We start from the raw sequence: 18,732 nt of genomic DNA, 5'->3' as shown, positions 1-18,732 counted from the left end.
AGCTTTCTGTAAAACACATCCACATTTTAGAGGATGAGAATGTGTATCATGTATAATGTGTTACTTGGTTTGGTTTGATGTAGGACCCCACAGGTCCCTTTTGCCTGGGGCCCCTGAGATGCTCTTGTGTAAATGTGAAGACCCTGATAAATTAGTAGATTTCCATCATGCCGGTTATGATCATTAGATTGAAGTGTACAACAGTTTTAGGACTTTTCTCGAAGGAGCCTCTCGATGCGGAACCTTTCCAGCGCTTCCCGGGAAATCTGACCAAAGGTGTGTCCGAACATGAACTTGTTTCCTGTGGGATGATTTATCATTAGACGTAATTGATGCTTTCCTCCCACTGAGTGATTGATTTAAATCAACTTTCATAATTTATGTCAACACAAGGCTTTTGTGGTGTTAAATGTGTCTGTCGCTCTGATACAGACCTGGGATGTGTCCCGTGAATGATGGCACCGCACCGCTTTTTGATTGGTAGATGGTTGGCATGGGAGGTGTTGTACTGTCCTTCCTCAGGATCTCCTGGGAAGTGGGGTCACTCCGCTGCTGCTTTCCAAACTTGATCAGTGCCTCGTTGGTGATGATGGGGTAACCTTTACCCATCAGGAAACGGGACTTTGGCACGTGCCCCGTAAAACCTGAAGAAAAACATTACTCAGTATGTCAGAGGAATATTTTAGTAATTCTTTGGTATTTTTATGCGAGGGTACACATTGAAAGGAAATTTAGTTTTGCTTTTACAGCCTGCACAGTTTAAAATTCTATCAGCTAACAACCTGGATAGTTTTCTGGCTTTGATGGACATGTTGACTGCTATTGTTAATTAATTAGCCATAAAGGTTTTGCAAGTCGATAGCATTTTCGGACTATGCGTCTGTCAGCTTGTTTGTGACGTCTTAAGCCCCCTATAGGTCAAACACTGATAAACACAGCTTTAAATCAGTCAGTATAATTATAAAATGTATCTATTTTTGTGCCAACCACCAAGTGACATGCAAAGCTGACGATTATTGAGATATTTCTTAAGGGGTTGGTGGAGACCAAAACAGAGCTAAAACGATATTTAAATATTGAAAATGTGACCACAAATGAATACTAATGTTGCTCCGTGTGGATGTTTAAATAAGCAATAACATGCAGTAAGAATCATGCATATTTCATGCTTACCAACTCAAACTCTGTCTTGTACCTGAAATAAAGTGCTTGTGCTGGTTATCATCGTCCATTAAATACGGTGAAATGGTGACGGGGGTGAAGGACGGCTTGAAGGAGACCATCTTGTTGGCTGTCAGGGAGCGTTTTGGTCTCTGGGTCGAATGATGATGGAGAATAATTAAAACATGCATGAATCTATGAGGCTGTTTACAAAATGTAACATAATTCTTATGGATGCGAGATTCTGTATGATACTATATAATGAATACAAACACTCTAATAAGAATAACATTGGCAACTTATATAGATGAGGTGTGGTTATGCTGCTAAATATAAAAAAATCAAGAAATAAAATGGGGGAATCTGTCCGTGGTTGTTGTCGAGGCCTCCTGTTCTGTTTGTGTTTAGTCTGATTACATCGCAGTGAGTATCAGGAGAGCTCCACCATGGATAATTAAACCAGAGTGAACCTACTCTGAGGTGCAGTGGTCATGTATGTGTAAGACAGAGGTGAGAGAGGGGTTACTTCAAACTGTCGGTTGGTGGAGGTGAAAACAAGCGGCAGCTCTGTTGATCGCTGCAGGTTCCTCGCTTCTCTTTCCTGGTGAAACTCAGCCTGAGCTTTAAAGCAGATGTCAGAGAAGCTGCGGGAAAAGTAGTTCTGACTCCTTGGGATGAAACCTGAAACGGCACCAAGCAACATTAAAGGGTTGTTTTCACCTTAATCTGAAACAACACAATAAGGCTATCCACATGGCTTATCAGGAAGAGTGATAGAATGTAAATAGCAAATATAAATAGATAATAAATAACTACCAAAAAAACTTTATCCTTAACAACACCACTGCAAACACTAACTTGGTCTTATTACAAACAGTCACACGCTGCACGTTAAATTCATCATATCTCTGTGAGCTTCAGCCTGTGACCCCTAATGCAGCTGTCTGTTGTGTGTGTGTGTGTGTGTGTGTGTGTGTGTGTGTGTGTGTGTGTGTGTGTGTGTGTGTGTGTGTGTGTGTGTGTGTGTGTGTGTGTGTGTGTGTGTGTGTATTATAACCTGATTTTCAACACTTCTGCACTCGCCTGGTTGTGTGCACTTCATAATTTAGCAGCTGCAAACAGATTATTTCTTCTCATGTTGCCTAATTGACATTATTTATACCTGACACCTGCAGTAATAATAATAGTAATAGTAATAATAACTAAGTAATAAAGAGTTAAAGTGAATTATAAAACCTTGTTTGTCTCCAGTATAAAATGATTTTTCCACGAGGTGTTCGGTTACTTTGCTGACTCCCAGTGTGAGTGAGTGTGTGACACCTACCTGTGTATCCAGGTATCACCTTCTTCAGGTTACCGTCGGGGATGCTTCTCAGTGTCAGAGCAGCTGTGTCGGTGGAAGGAGAGTGACCCGTGTGGAGGACCAGGCGACTGGAGTGTTTCACATCAGGACTGCTCAGCAGCTCGGCCGTGTGCTGGCTGTAAGTCTTCCCCATGCTAAACTTCAGCTGTGGGCAATACCCTGAATACCTGGGAAATAAAGAAGCATCTGTAGTAAAGGTGTCGCAGGTTTTTAAATTTTAAGGTTTTTTAACGTAAAGTATACTGTAGGTTATATTTTTAATACACAATTGATCAATTGGTTTATTTGTTAGAATTATTGAAAAACTAATTTCCACCAGACTTGGGGGGCCTGAGCAAAGGATCCATGATTTCACTATGTTTTTATGACAAATAATTTTGGTAATTAATTACCAGTCAACTTTGAATAAATAAATTATTATAATTGTGATAACTGACTGTATTACGTTTTTATATTATCTCCTCATAATGTAATAAATAACCAATATTGAATCAATAATATATCATCAAAACTATCATTGAATCAATGTTTAAATCTAACAATGATTTATCATCAGGTTTTCACCTTGATATAATAGTATTTCGACAATTAAGAATAGATGAACTAAAGAAATGTTTTGTTTGAGTTCAACTGATGATTTAACATTATATCATCATTTAATCAATACAAATTCAGTTTTATTTAACATTGTGTGTCTTTTGATTCATTTAGAGCTTCAAAAATGTAATTTAATTAATTAATGCCCCCCTTAAATGAGAAACATAGCCTATAGAAACCTAAACCCCCAAACAAATGTAATGTAGCACAATTAGCAGCGAGCCTACATGTGATCTCTTTTAATCCTCAGAATATTTTACAGCGTTATCGTATCTGCAGATGTGAACTCACCCCGGAATATAATGTGGATCAGGTGTCAGCAGAGCTTTGCTGAGTTTGGGGGCGTACGTCTCCATGTTGCTCCTTCTGAAGGCTGCAGGCTGAGGACTGAGGACTGAGGTTGGGGGCCTCCTGCCTGTGGAGTGTGTTGGTTGCTACAGAGAATCAAACAAAGACGCACAGTGGCTCACAGCTCAGTGTCGACAAACTGAAACCGAAAACTTCCCGGACAACAATGATGCCCAACAATAAGTCATCAGTGGAGCTTTGCTGCTCTCAGCTGGTCTGTGGCCTGAACGCAGTTTCAGTTATCGTAACCTACTGACTGACTATAACAACCATTTACTTCAGCCAACCAGTGGCTCAGCCTTACAGATATTGTTTTATATATTTTATAATACTTATTTATCTTCCATGTTGTAGAATTTCCATACAACCAGATATGATGTGCAGTTGTGATCACAGATTCATTAACAGGAAAAAGGAGTGTTCCCTATGTTTACATGATTTGATGAGGAACAAATTCTCAGGTATCTGTAGGAGTATATGGAGAACTGCAGTATTTTCCACTTGAGTAACCTCTCTGTCAACATTCATTACCACATCAGTGAACATAAATGTCACCAGACCGTTGCAGTGACTCAGTATTAACATGCTTTTGTTTTGTGTTTCCAGGATTGTGAATGAGTTGGTTTGTTTTTATCTGACAAGCTGCTCTGTCTCTCCTCGCCTGGGGAATGGAGATCATATCAACAGATGTGACAGGAGTCCATTCCAACACACACACATTCCTGCAGTCTCAGGTCAATCTCAGTTTGCTGTAATGACGAAACAGACGTGTTATCTGCTCCAGCTCATTGTTACACACTCCTTTCACACACATACCATTGTACTGTATATCCACAAAGGAATTTGAACGGATGTCGCTCACACTAGGACGTGTGGCTCATAAGATGTGTTTGTTTCTGTGTTGCCTCGTTGGTGATATTTAAAAACAGCCCACAGACTTGTTGTTGTGTCTTTAATATCAACCAGCATTCCTCTGTAATTACTCCCTTTGCTGCAGGACTGTCAGGGTGAACACAGGTTAAATCTGTGCACCCAGGTCCTAACTTGCTCTTGTTGTTTTTTGGGGGGTTTCTTACAGATGCTCGGACAAATAAATCATGTGAAACGCTGCTGCGGGTGAGTCACAGCATGTCTCCTATATTCAGTGACAGGAAGGAGCAGGTGTGGACATGCAGCACGGCTCTGTGACAGGACGGATGATGGGCAGAGGCGTGGTGTAGCAGAGGAGGTGGATCTCTGGGAATGTCTTGAATGCTACATCACCACCTCACTTCAGCTAATTACGGCGTGGGTGAGCGCGTCTCTTTCTTGTTCCTGCTGCAGTTCAGCGGCTCAGGTGTGAGGGACAGAAACCTTCAGGGATGAATCTCTACAGGAGCTTTGGAAACCTCATGGAGGCTTGGGTGAATGAAGGAGGGACGTACCCAGGCTCTCCTACACCGCCCTCTGACACTGGACCAAACTTCCGCTCAGAATCGGTGGACTCTGGAGTGGAGACGGCCAGCACGGACACATCCTTTCCTGCTTTGTCCTCCCCCACCTCCCCCATCTCAGCAGATAATGCAGAGATAGATGCATTCATACCAGAAGCCACGGGACTCACTCCGACCTCCACTTCACTGTCTCCTGTGCTGTCCTCTCCTCTGACTTCCCCCTTCTCCTCTTCGTCCCCGAGCCTCTGTCCCAGCAAATCTCCGGACGGCTCCCGTGCCTTGCAGCTGAAAGTGGAGCAAGCGCTGCAGAGGACTGACTCCAAACATCAGAAGGACAACTCAGAGCTCCTCACAGTGGAGGAGGTGCTCAGGAGACAGCCTCGAGCATCTTCCCTGGCCAAACGGCACTCAGCAGGATTCTTGAGAGGTCAAAGGTCAGAGAGCTTTGGGCCAAGGAAGACACTTAACCAATCAGCGTCCCTCCGACAGACGTCAGAGACGTGCAGACGGCCGATTTCTTTGAGATGGGACAAGCCGAAATCAGAGGTGAGATGTCACAAACCAAACTGTGTTGTCATTTTTGGAAAAGCAGGAGACAAATCTACGCTGCGTCTTATTCCCGTCAATGAAAAGGGTTGTTCTCATTTGCTCCTACTTTCACAACGACACGAGTTTCACCCAAACATGTTCGGTCCTGCACAGCAGCACTGGCTTATGAATGTTAAAGGAAAGCATGAAAGAGAGTCAAACAAGTTTAACAAAGATTCTATTTCTCACCTAGTTACAGGGTTTCAACATACGAGTTGAAAGACAGGTGTGTCACTACTTTAGCAGGATCTCTTTAATGCTCGCAACGTGACATGAGTCCGTCTGTGGTGTGAGGGATCGTAAACCAGTCTGCCCAGCTGACTCTATGCCCACAGGCATGAGAGGAATAGATGTGGGGGAAGTGGAGCAGTCTGTGAGGTTCATTTGATATACCTGCGACATGTTGTTAACAAGGCCCCGGGAAAAAAAGTTTGGATTCAAGATTGGATTTTGATTTACGATGACTGACACCTTGGCTCCTCTTCATATTAGTCATTCGAGTATCATCGTTAAACTATGGTTGTGTTTATTTCCTTGTATGAGGATCAGGGTTAGAGGTAAAATATAAAACTGTACCAATCAGCTGTAATTACTCAATTATATACATATATATTCCTATAATTATATTTAATTACACTTCCATTGTTCACCTCATGCATGCAAGCATTAATAAAAAATGTGACACATCTGGATATTCTGACAGAACAGGTTGAGATCATCATTGTTGTTTACAAAGTTAATTTAAAGGTAAACGAGAGAATGAATTAAAAAAAGTAAAACAAAGTAAAACAAAGTCTAAAATATTATAATCACTTTATTTACATTATAAAAACCTATAAAAAAACATCTTTGAAAAAAATTAATAAAGGGGTTAGGGTTAAAAAAAAGTGAAGCGAACTTTGTCTTTTAAGTTTGGTCCATATCTCGTCCTCTCACATGGAGGAGACAGGGTTTGTGACTTATACAGCAGCCAGCCAAAATGGGGAGATCAAGATGATTTGGCTTCACTTCTGGCTGAGCTGTTGTGTCGTCCATCTTTATTTATACTGTATGTAGTCGATGCCTGGACATGAGAGTGCTTTGATCTAAATGCTAAATCAACATGCTAACATGTGCACAATGAATGTTTAACACGTTGGCAAAGCGGGTTACCACAGAGGCTGATGCTGTATAAACACAAAGCATTGGACAAAACTTAGATTTGATCTGGTGATGGTTCTGTATGAGACGTGAAGGAAACACAAACGTTATCATAAATGTGTGAAATTTGTCAAATGGTTGTTTCACCTAAACTACAAATATTAACCTCATGGTGGCGCCATAGGAAAACCTAAGTCATCAACATTCGTCTTCTGATAACCACAACGGTTTGCCCACAAAAGGAGAGGTCATCAATATAAATATATATCCTAACACTTTCTTGCTCAATGCTCTGTGCAGGAGCTCGGAGAGGAGGACATGTCGGGCCCGAGTCCTGGGCTGTGCTACCTGGAGCAGGTTTGCCAAATGCTGGAGAACATCGCCAGACAGCAGATTCAGAATCGAGCATTACGGATGGAGGTGGACGCCCTGCGGGAACAGAAAGACGTGCAGGTGAAGACTTTTGTGTATGGCATCTTTGCAAGACAATTAAGAAGCTGTCACAGTCATCACACGGTGCTGGGTTCATGAACATGACACGGACTTGTCGAGCTGGGGGAGGACGAGTTGTCTTCTTGCCGCTGGAGGGTTGAAATGAATTAAACCATGAAGACATTGTCTTTCAGGCTCCTGACAGCTGTCACACTGACTGTGAAGCCGCTGAGGAGGATGGACATGTAGAAAACGAAGAACACAGTTCCAGTGAAGCCCAGCAGGTTAAGAGGAACCTTTATGGACATTTTCGACAGAGATCTTCTTCAGAAACAATGCTTACAACGCTGCATTTAAGTAAGTCATGCCCTACCTGATATTTTTTGTATATTCAAGATATTTCTAGAAATGGACACCTTGTCTTAAGAGAGAAGAGAAGAATGCTGTGTAATATTTTTGTGCGTGTGTGTGTTTGGTGCAGGACAGATAAGGTCAGACTGCAGGGGGCAGCATCTGAGCACAGATGTCCTGCAGGAGAGGATAGAGGAAGAGCATCTACAGGAGGTAACATACACTCTAATGCAAAATATAACATTTTATCTCTGTAATAAATACAATCAATCAAACAGCAAAATAATATAGATATTATTTTACACTGACTTTTGTAAGAAATATGTTATTTTTACAAATGCATGACAAATATTTCAATGTCTTTTCAGGAGTCTACAAAAAAGGAGAGGAATAAAACTGACAAGAACTGGAGGACCAAATTTTCATCTTTCAGAAGAGAGGAGCCTTTTCTGAGAGACACGAAGGGGTAAAATATTAATTAAGCATTTATAACCTCCTCTGAGGAAGCAGTGTTATTCATCTCATGTGATGCACGATGCTCTGAGGAAGTGTATGTGCTGCTCAAACATGGCAGAGGCCCACAGTGATGGCAGAGGCCCACAGTGGATGCTGAGCCGCTGGTGGGAGTTCATTTTCAGTCCGTGGATTTGTTCCTCTTGAACAGTTTGTCCTTTCCTCATGAAACACAGCTCCCCCCATGTTTTCCTCAATGCCTTGCCTCAGCTATGTCTGATGAATTTTTTATCTCCACAGCCAGCAGATGCAGTCATCTGAGAAAAACTCGGCCCGAAGACGGCTCAGTCAGTTGTTCAGGAGGAGGAAGCCTTTGCCTGTATTTGACGAACCACAGAGTCAGCCATGATGTTTGGACCTGTTGGTTCAGGTTCTGCAGTGGAATGAGCTTGTCGGAGCACGACCACTGATTTCTCCTACTTCCTGTTCGGCCCATGTGATGTAGCAATCTGCCATATTAATTTATTGCCCACCATGTATCTACGCTGTATACCTGCCTTCATTTTCTATACTGAAAAAGTGCAACTCAGAACAAAATAAATGTATATTTTTTCAGTCATGTACATAAAATGTTAATAATCCATTAATTATAAATTTCAATGTACAATAAATGTTATTTTTGTTTGAATAACTTCTTTATTTGCGTCCTCGTCTGGAGTTGCTGGTAAATTATTTGATAAATTAATTGTTTCAGGTTTGGAGAAAATTTAGGGAGAAATTAAAAGATGTTTAGCTGCTTTTGTCTGCAGGTAAACATGTGGGTTTATAATATGTAAATAACCCCTTCACATTAACAAAAAACAATGAAAATGTTAATTTGTGAAGCATTAAAACCAATTCAATACATTTTGTAAATTGTATTTAAATGGATTGTGTTTTAATGCATTTCAATGAGTTTTCACAAAACCCTAAAAAAAAACTTAAACTGTGGACAGTATCCATAAGAAAATATAATCCATAATCATTATTTAATCCATGAACTTTCCCCAGACAAATATTGAAGTCACAAAATACTACTAATAATAAATTAGAGGAAGAAAAGGCTGTAATCTTCAGCTGTAATCACTCGTTTGACGTATAACAAGTCCAGGCCACACAGCGTTTCCTTTTATCATTATTTAATCTTTATTCACCGAGGTTGGGGGGGATAGACCTCCCCTGGCATTCCCATGTAAAGAGATGTCAATGACAAACACGTCCAACCAAACAAGAGAGGGCGAATAGGATTCCAGTCCATACATAAAATACATGTATTTACTATTTATCGAACCACCAGCATCCATTAGTCCCACATAGCATCCATCTGTGCTATTAAATATATAGAGATAACATCTGTGGAGGGATTTATTTACTGTATGTGTGTGTGAGGGGGAAGGAATTGGCAGAAAGGGTCGAGCTTATAGACGATAAGAGTGGTGTTGGGGGGCCAACGTCGAGTCATACCTGCAGTGCCCCCCCTTGCCTACATGATACCGCAGGAGGACAAGGGGTTGGCTATCTGGCAGGTGCAGGCTGACTGGCAGTATTGGCGCACAGTCTGGTAGCAGCTGCGGTCGGCGTCCCCGCCCCACTGCACGGGCCCGTTGGGGTCAGAGGGCAAGCGGCTCAGGATGCTGGTGTTGATGGCCAGAGCAGCCAGGCCATAGTCAGTGAAAAGCACCGTCTCGCGCCGGCACGTGGGGCATGAGATGAACTTGTACTTGGGACAGGACTCGTAGAGGATCTGCAGGCACTCCTCGCACACCGAGTGCAGGCAGGAGAGGATGCGTGGACGCTTGCCGGTGAAGTTGTAGGTGTGGCCGCAGGTGGGGCAGTCCAGGGGCTCGCACGGCATGACGGGTCCCGAGCAGGTGGACGAGGAGGAAGTGGAAGAGGAGGTGGAGGAGGAGCGTAGCACGTACTGGTTGACTATGACGTCCTCCATCTTGTACTGGAACTGGTGGTAGCAGATTTCGTTGGCACTGGTTTTGCGCTGCGCCAGGAAGCTCTGCTCCCTGCGCGTCACGGGGGCCGGGGTGGACACCATTGGCCTGGGAGACACTGTTATGTCCAGGGTCAGGTCGCTGCAGGCCTGGTTGACGATTATCTCGCCCTCGCCTCCGCCGTCCCACGCCACTCTGGGGGGCGGGGCATAGCGTGGCTGCGTGACGGGCACGGGGCACTCTCTGGGGAACTTCTCCGACTGGATGATCTTGACGGTGTCCATAGGGATGGTGACGGTCGGACGCCTGAGGCAGGACATTCACACGTTGTGTGGAGGTGGTCGTGAGAGAGAGATCAGCGCTTGACGCCCCTGCCTGGTTCTGCACAGGGGGAAACGGATTGGGCTCCTTGTCTGAAGTCAGCCATTTGAGGGGACATGGGGACGGATGGTTGCCTCCATGTTTTCCCTCAGAGACCCCCCCTGGTGTACGTCCCTGTCAGCCTGAGTCTTTATGAGGGGAAGACAGATAGTGGAGCTCCGCCAGAGCAGCACAACCTGCAGCTCTCACACTGTCACAGCTTATATGTGGATGATTTAACAGTCCGGCTTACAGAACCGAACCAGTGTTGGCGACTTTAAGATAGTTTCTTGTGCTGTCTCTGATGTCTAGTTACAGAAACAAATATTCACACACATGGACAGTTAGAACTTCAGCACAAAGATATGTTCTCACTCGGTGAACATCAATAAATAATCTCATATGCACACAGATGCTCATATATACATACAGTACAGGGTGGTGGGTTTCTGCGTTCACAGAGGGGGGGAGGGAGTGAGGGGTTGAATACAGGCAGTTCAGAAAAGTCCAAGAAGTCTGTTGTCTCTAACTAGATCCTGTGGCCTGCCAAGGGAAACTCTTGCCTTTACATGTGTCTCACTTAAAACACTCGCTGAACTTCCTTGTGTTTGGCTGCGAGTCTGTTTCTCTGAAAATGAGAACAACCTCTTTCTCCTTGCTCTTGGTCCAGTTGGGTCAGGTGACCCTGTGCGACCCCTCCCGGTGTCTCGTTGATAAGAGGGAGGGAGGTCTTCTCTTGGGAGGTTTCCTATAGTGTTCCAGAGAGCTGTTGGAATGAGCTCCAAGACTCCTGAATTCCTCAAAGGTGGGAGTGAAGGGTGTTTCTTCTTTCTGGTTTTCAAACAGTCCTCCCACCCGAGCAGCAGAAGTGGTAACGGTCAGAAAGGTGCCTCTGTGCTTGTCTCCCTTTTTCAGTGAGTCCGACTTGATAACTGATTCCTTTGGTCAATCCACCTGTGAAAACAGTTAAAAAAGGAAGATATAGTTAATATCAAATACAAATTTCTGCCCTTATAAACACATTTGTTATCCTTCCATCATCTATACTGTTGGGAGGGTCATGGGGGTGATGGAGCCAATCCCAGCAGACATCAGACAAGAGGCGGTCGCTAACGTATCGCAGGGCCAACGTACACTCGTTCAAACTCATTCACACAGACACAGACAATTGAGAGTCTTCTAATCTCCTGACCATAATCTGGATGTGTTTGGACTGTGGGATGAAGCCCAGTTGGAGAAAACCCATGCAGACACAAAGAGAACATGTAAACTCCACACAGAACGTCCTTTTGGCAAACCGGGATTGGAACTGCGTGGTGACAGTGTTGGCCACTGTACCAACATTTTCTAGTTTTGCTGAATTTCAATGGCACTTAACATGGAACACAAATGATATACAAACATGGAGGACTTGCTAAACTTAGTAACGACAGAATACAGGCTTTGAGATGTTAGTTTTCTATAATGAAAATATTTTTAGTCACGCTTGGTCAGTAGGTTCTGGGTCAAGGGGGCAGCAAACGTTTTGTCAAAAATATTATTTCTAATCTTTACCATTTTCCTTGACACAGTGGTGGAAACAAATTTTACTTTTCTTTCCTATAACACAAATAAAAGGTGTGGTCATATGAAGCATATGTTGAGACCATAGACTGTTAATATGGACGACATAACAGCTCCCCAAAGGTGAAGCCAAGGTGTCTCACCCCCTAGTGGCTGGCTGCAGTATATGTCATGAACCCTATCTCCTCCATGTTAGTGGATAGGGCATGGACCAAACTAAAAAGTCAAAGTATAGGCTAAAATTATTATAATGTTTTTTGTCCTTTACGGTAGTTCTTATCACACTGATGTATATTTAAAAAAATACATGTATTGCTTGGGTCTGTGTCAATCATACTCAACCTGCAGCGTCCTCCCTTCCCACTGCTGCACTTCTGAAAGGAGGGTTAAGATTAATTTGCTCCGTAGTTCTGTCGTTCTGTTGATGATATGATGTGCTTGGTTTGGAAATCATCTTTTCCTGAGCACGAGCAAGACACTAATATTGTAAAAATCAAGCCTTAATGCAGGATTTAAGCTGATTAAGACTAAATTGACAAACAACGTCCACCACACACTGTATTTTCAGAGCAGGTGATTGTGACACACGTTGCGGCCCTGCTCTCGACACGGCTGCTGCTTCCTGACAACACTCAATCACGTCGCGAGTTGCGTCAGTTCCTCTCTGGCCTGAGTGGGAACAGGTTTTTAATTTTGCGTGCAGGGCCTGTGTCAAACTGTGTGTGGGTTTATGAGAGAGAACGAGTTTTTAGCATGACCAAAACAATAGCTGCCAAACAACACAAGAGGGAGGATGACACATCTCTCATTCAGCGCACGGTTGTCATGAGCGATGATTCATTAGAGGGAGAAATAAAAGAACCGAGCAGAGGAGGTGACCTACATGGTGCGGAGATGGAGAGAGAAAGAAAGAGGGAGCGAGCGCAGCACTGGTCCAGGTTTCTATTTATGGTTTGTTTATCTACGCACCTCTCAGTGGTTTCCTGCCCTCAACCTGCAAGATTGAATGAGAGAGATGTAACAGTCCCGAGTGGTTTGGTCGATTATGTTCATGTGACGCACTGAGCACATATATGTGAAGCTGAGGCAGACGTTTGTTTGTCCCCTTTCTTCTTTCTGTCTGAATCTCTCGACGTGTTTCCACACTCAAACACATAGAGTCACCTATTGGGTTTCTGCATCCCTGCAGTGCTGCAACACTAAAAACAGCCTCCTTTTTCTTTCTCATCCCGCTGCATGCACATTTTCACACACATTTGCAGAGGAATCAGCTACAAAGATAAATATTAAATCATTTTCACCCAGGTGCATCTCCTCTTGTTGCTGTCAGAGGATATTTACGCAAGACATTTTTGAGAAACCACCATCAAGAATGTTTTTATGATTCCCTAGCAGGCCCAAGCTAGAACAGAAACTGGAAAATATCTTTAGAATCCATTTCACAGTTATGGATTTGGCTGTGAGACCAAATCTTTCCTGCATCACCAGAGAACAATCGAAGATGATTGTGAATTTGATATCACTACACAAATGCTGACTGATCTGGTGGGAACAAAACATCCTGAAATTAATAATCACTTGTTGGATATGTATAGCTAGAACAAATGTTAGAACATCTAAAGAAAATACTAAAATTGCTGATCACAGTGTCTCTTTGCCACAGTGTATCTAAACCTGTCCGATGTGTTGGTGTTTCATGCCTGAACAGGTTCTTAGTCTTATTTATTATTTCTATGATCAGATGTTTACAGATAAAAATAAAGTCATTGTTGTATTTAGAAAAGGTTTTGCTTGTGTTTGGATAATTCACAGTTTGATAGTTCTGGCTCCATCAAACTGTTTTGTATTTATACATTTTTGTATTCATCAACATAAGGCATTCAAAATATATCATTTAGTACTTATAATGATAACATCAGCATCAAATGATTCAAAATGATGACCTAAAATATATTATATTAAATTGTTGAGGAATGTGTGAGTTTTTCCAAATTAATTCAAACTTTACAAAAAAAACTAAACATAGACTAAAGAATCTGCTGCATCACACACCTTCCACTGTTATTGCAGATATTTTGTTATCAGTGTATATAGTCAAAAAAATCTATATTATATATAATATGTTGTATTTATATTATATTTTTTTCCGACTTATATTTAGTTTACAGTTTTTAAAACTCTTAGATAGTAATATATAGTGTCCTTATATCCAACATCAGGTGGACTGTTGTTTTCCCATGAAGGAAATTCACATCTCTCTCTATCAGATATTATATGTTCAGCTGTTTTTTGTGGTTGTAAACAGCTTTTGTGAGAATACTTCAGTCTGATCCTGGCCGATAGGTTCGAGTTGATAAAGCAGCCAGACTGCATGAGAGGAGCCTTTGAGCCTGGGGGAGATGAAGCAGCTAAAATTACCCTCTAATTTGGTGACAGTGCTATGAAAAGGGCTGATAACTGATGCAGACGACCTGCTGATGGGCCCACTTTGGCGCAGCCTCCTCCTCATCAACACAAGCCCTCTCTCCGGTTACGTAAGGAGCTCATCTCGGGCCCATGCAGCCATCATATTACCACAGTTAAAACTGCTGCACCATGAGAGGGTGTGTGTGTGTGTGTGTGTATGTGTGTGTGAGTTTGTGTGTGTGTGTGTGTACATATCTCTGGTTCCTCTCCCTGCAGAGGAATTATCACACTAATGAAATCATGGCAGGCATTTGACCTCGTCATCACAAGCAAGAGGAGGAAGAGGAGAGCTGACCACAGGGATGTCAGAAGAGTCTGTCTGAGCAGCGAATTCCTCATGCCATTAAAACACACACACACACACACACACACACACACACACACACACACACACACACACACACACACACACACACACACACACGCACACACACGCACACACAAGCGCGTGTCCCACCTAGAACATTCTCACCCTCAGACATACTCCCATCACGTACACGGAACCACCCTTTACATTCCAGTGGACGCACAAACAAACTGATAACAAGCAGACAGGAGCCAAGAAGAGGAATATTTCTGAACGTGCACACTATCAGTCAGTCTAGATTTACCGCTGTCTGATTAAACACACACACACCTGACCTGCAGGAGAGGAAAATACAAACATGCTCCACACGCCAGGAACAGGCCTTGCACACACCCACTGTGTTCTCTCTCTCTCTCTCTCTCTCTCTCTCTCTCTCTCTCTCTCTCTCTCTCAAACACACACACACACACACACACACACACACACACACACAATCTCAATGAATTGATTCCACCTGTGCAAATCGAAGAGCAGGAGAAGGGCACCATGTTCTGAATGAGTCATACAGACCCTGCACATGAGTCTGCATGCATCCCTCCCTCCCTCCCTCTCTCTCTCTCTCTCTCTCTCTCTCTCTCTCTCTCTCTCTCCCTCTCCCTCTTTCCTCTGAATGAAAATCTGCCTCTCGATCAGAGCAGAGGGGTCCGGGGTCTCTGCGCCCCCGCACACCACATACCTGCAGTATGTCAGGTATGCCAGCTATGTCGAGATGTGTATCCACATTCGTGCCTTGGCTGGTAAAAAACATCTGCCACCACAGAGCTGCTCGAGTCCGTGTGGGCTTTTAATGCTCTATATTTTTGATTACATAACTTATTTTGCGTAATCTGGGAACAAATCCCCAGATTTTTTTTGTAGGGTTGCCGGCCGCATCTCCTCTCTGTGGCAATCATGTTGCTTTTAGGGATTTAGGGAAGTATTGTGAATTGTTTGTATGCACGCTGATGTTATTTGCACATGAGAGATGCAGCTCTGTATCTTGTTGGTTTTTCTCTTTCTGCTTTTTTTGTAGTCGTATGTTGCAGATGTAATATACAAAACTTAAAATGCAAAGACTCTTTGTACACCATCATTTTCTGCAGAATAAATCCCATGCACATGTTACAGTAGGTTGGTTTCAGGCTGATGCACATTAAAGTACATTCTGACTCCAGATATAATGTTTGTCTCAGGGGGACGATGTATATAGTCCGTCACACTGTCATCACCTGCAACACGTGCACTGTACACCTGCAGTCCAGTGTTTGTGTTTTTGCCTGGTGGGCGTGTGGGGAGGTTGCGTTCATTCATGGCAGACATCGGCCATTTTGCCTAACGATTCATTACAACTCAAGTGCTCTTTGTTCTCGTCTGAGTTGCCCCCACAGCAACATGGCAGAGCTGCACACAGGCAGGAAAACGTGAGCGATAACCAGCATCTCTGCGCCCGACACAGACCTCGTGGAAGATTAATGAGGGAGAGGCTCAGCTCTGCAAAAGCACCGGTGACTTGACTGACTGAGGTGATTGATTTTCATATTTGGAGGAGGCTGTCTCAGCGCTCGGTTGTTGATGTTGCATGACTCGACAGGGGGTGGGGGGTGGGGTCATCAGGGGGATAGAGGTGAGGTGGCTAAAATTTTCAGCACAGTGTGAGATGGAGCAGCAGCTTGAGCCTGTGGGAGGGGGGGGGGAGCAGCAGTTATGCAATCGCAGCGTGGTGTACCCAGCACTCTCACTGCAGCGCCAATGTATGGCCAACACAGAGATGCCTGCTGACAACTACAGAACAGGCCGTTCCTGCCCTGTCCCTGTCACCCCCCACCTTCCCCTCCTCGTCCCATCCCCCCGCCCCCCCACTGTGTGTGTGCAGAGTTCTGTCAAATGTCATAACCGCTGTGGACGTGACACCTACATGACACCAATCCGCACCCACATTCATGCATCATCACGGCCTGTTTGCACATTCAAACCATTCTATTTGTCTGCTCAGATAAGAGGGTGGTGCAGGTGTGTGTGGGCACGTATGCCGCCATTCATGCAGCCATGTGTGTGTGTGTGTGTGTCTGCAAAATGGACGGCCATGATGCAACAACCATGTAAATCCCAGCTCAGAGCAACAAAGCAAACGGCAAAGATTGTCTATTGCGTCCTTTCACAAAGAGGGAGGAATAGATGTCAGTATGCAACACACTCAGAGGAGCCCTATGCGTCGCACATCTGGAACATACGGATGACACAGATACAGAATATGAAGATGAACACGCCTCTCCTCATCCTCACCTGTCTGCTTACACACTCGTCTTGTTCCAGTCCTTTCTCCAGCCCTCCTCTTCCAGTCCTTGTCGATGTTGTTGATGCTGCCCCGTGATGATAAACCCAAGCTTCTCTGTCTCTTTGTTCAGGGGGATGTGTTGCCAGAGGGAGGATGCGCTCCTCTGCCCATTTGGCTCTAGCACGGTGAACGGCGAGCAGCAGCGAGGGCAGGAAAAGATGGAGGGGAAGTAAGATGGAGGAGGCTGTTGCAAGGTGGATGCGTCATGTCTGCTTTCGTCGAGCTCTGCATCTTCTCCTCTCCTCCCTGGTACCTTCGTCCTTCACTCTCCCGCCCTCACTCCTCCTCTGATGAGCTGTGGCTGTTCGTCTCCCTCTGGTATCTCTCCCTCCATCCCTCTATTCTCTCTCTCCTGCTGAGCTTAAATTATTCTGCCTTTTTTTGTGCAGTGACTTGAGGATCTGTGTTGCTTCTCTCTCTCTTTCTGTCTGCCCGTCTCTTTCCTCTGGTCTTCAGTGAAACACCTCCTCTCCTTCTGTCCCTCTCCTTTCGCCTCAGCTGCCGTTCATTACTCCTCTTCGTCCTCCTCTGTCTGCTTCAGTCAGTGCGCCTCACAGTCACACATGCGCAGTGTTTTCACACATACATGCACTCACACACACACATGCACGCTCGCACACGCTCTCCCTCTCTGTCTCTGTGCTTCTGGCTCCCTCCTTCTGCATGTGGCTTGTTTTTGCCTCCCCACCCCCTCTTCTCTCTCTCTCTCTCTCTCTCTCTCTCTCTCTCTCTCTCTCTCTCTCTCTCTCATCCACACGCACACACACTCCCTCTCTTTCTCTCTCTCATCCACTCTCTCTCACTGCAGCACACACTGCAGTGGCTCTGCAGACAGGATCACTGTTATTGGTTGCCAGAGAAAATATTTCAGCCGATGAGGAACGTCAACTATGCTACCCACCCACCCCACCTCCCCCAATGAACATATGCATCAACACACACACACACACACACACATACACACACACACACACACACACACACACACACACACACACACACACACACACACACGCACAGTTTTGCACACACCAGCCAGACACACAGGAAGTTAAGGAGCAAATAGATCTAATCTACACTGTGCAGCTCATCTCAGAAAATGAAAACAAAACATAAATTCACTCTCAAATTAATTTTCTGTCAGGATGCTGACTGGAGGCTGCAGCAAAAAACAACAACAGACCCATCGCATTCAGCACCGACGACATGCTTTGTGTATTTATTTTTGTCGAGGCCTGGAAATGGATTCCTGCAAGCTCGGCCTCAAAGCACAAAATGTGAACAGTACAGCAGAGAGGTGTCATTTGCATTCAGTCGTCCTTGACTTGACTGCTAAATCTGACACGGCCGAGTTTCTATAAATTCACTCGCTGACTTGAAGGCAGCATCATAAGCTCCCACCACAGATCTGCACATGCAGCGATGTTGCATAATGAGGGTTTTTGTATCTGCTGCTGGATGGAGCCGCCATGCTGACCAATAAATAATCATCTGATCAAATGCTGTTGTGATCTGTCAGTCATTGTAAGACGGTTGTTTACATAATGTGGCCATGACACGCATAATGTAATGGAAGCAATAAGTTACCGGCTGTAACATCTGAACACCAAATAGCTGCATGTTAGATTAGTTTGAGAAGTCAGCTGTCTGTGTATTAGTTCACTAAACTCTTCTGAAGATCTTCAGACTTCTCAGAAGTGAGATGATTGTGAAAGAGCCACAGAATCAGCTCAACACATCACTGATGTAATCTGAGTTCCTCCAACTGTGGTTATTTGCTGTTCAGTTTTCTGTTATGTTCTCATTTATTTTAC

General features: G+C 44.1%; 3 protein-coding genes across 3 annotated transcripts; 1 reads left to right on the top strand and 2 right to left on the bottom strand.

The window, feature by feature from the left end:
- Positions 1–56: 56 nt before the first annotated feature.
- fam166b (family with sequence similarity 166 member B) lies at positions 57–3,710 on the bottom strand. Its single transcript, XM_034602373.1, has 6 exons — positions 3,413–3,710; positions 2,486–2,691; positions 1,688–1,842; positions 1,196–1,313; positions 435–644; positions 57–301 (listed from the first exon to the last, which is right to left on the bottom strand). Exons 1-6 carry the CDS (start codon positions 3,475–3,477, stop codon positions 207–209), a joined length of 849 nt encoding a protein of 282 aa, XP_034458264.1. The 5' UTR covers positions 3,478–3,710; the 3' UTR covers positions 57–206.
- A 609-nt stretch (positions 3,711–4,319) lies between these two features.
- On the top strand, positions 4,320–8,767 carry si:dkey-106l3.7. The gene is made up of 6 exons (XM_034603051.1): positions 4,320–5,448; positions 6,931–7,083; positions 7,257–7,419; positions 7,544–7,626; positions 7,782–7,879; positions 8,167–8,767. The coding sequence occupies exons 1-6, from the start codon at positions 4,831–4,833 to the stop codon at positions 8,273–8,275; spliced, it is 1,224 nt and encodes a 407-aa protein (XP_034458942.1). The 5' UTR covers positions 4,320–4,830; the 3' UTR covers positions 8,276–8,767.
- A 260-nt stretch (positions 8,768–9,027) lies between these two features.
- Positions 9,028–17,595, bottom strand: rnf208 (ring finger protein 208). Its single transcript, XM_034602573.1, has 2 exons — positions 16,867–17,595; positions 9,028–11,162 (listed from the first exon to the last, which is right to left on the bottom strand). The coding sequence occupies exon 2, from the start codon at positions 10,166–10,168 to the stop codon at positions 9,389–9,391; it is 780 nt and encodes a 259-aa protein (XP_034458464.1). The 5' UTR covers positions 10,169–11,162; positions 16,867–17,595; the 3' UTR covers positions 9,028–9,388.
- Between the last annotated feature and the right edge of the window lie 1,137 nt (positions 17,596–18,732).

Source organism: Hippoglossus hippoglossus, chromosome 12, assembly GCF_009819705.1.
Source record: "Hippoglossus hippoglossus isolate fHipHip1 chromosome 12, fHipHip1.pri, whole genome shotgun sequence".
Lineage (NCBI taxonomy): Eukaryota > Metazoa > Chordata > Actinopteri > Pleuronectiformes > Pleuronectidae > Hippoglossus > Hippoglossus hippoglossus.
The sequence above is the reverse complement of the archived record's forward strand: the minus strand, read 5'-3'. Positions and strand labels throughout refer to the sequence as shown.

Excerpts from the sequence above, each read along its gene's own strand:
- fam166b (XM_034602373.1), bottom strand. The coding sequence starts at position 3,477 with ATGGAGACGTACGCCCCCAAACTCAGCAAAGCTCTGCTGACACCTGAT. Across the intron at positions 1,314-1,687 it reads CCACCAACCGACAGTTTGAA|AGACCAAAACGCTCCCTGAC; the intron begins GTAACCCCTCTC and ends CATTCGACCCAG. Across the intron at positions 645-1,195 it reads GCACAAGCACTTTATTTCAG|GTTTTACGGGGCACGTGCCA; the intron begins GTACAAGACAGA and ends GTTTTTCTTCAG.
- si:dkey-106l3.7 (XM_034603051.1), top strand. The coding sequence starts at position 4,831 with ATGAATCTCTACAGGAGCTTTGGAAACCTCATGGAGGCTTGGGTGAAT. Across the intron at positions 5,449-6,930 it reads GGGACAAGCCGAAATCAGAG|GAGCTCGGAGAGGAGGACAT; the intron begins GTGAGATGTCAC and ends TGCTCTGTGCAG. Across the intron at positions 7,627-7,781 it reads AGGAAGAGCATCTACAGGAG|GAGTCTACAAAAAAGGAGAG; the intron begins GTAACATACACT and ends ATGTCTTTTCAG.
- rnf208 (XM_034602573.1), bottom strand. The coding sequence starts at position 10,168 with ATGTCCTGCCTCAGGCGTCCGACCGTCACCATCCCTATGGACACCGTC.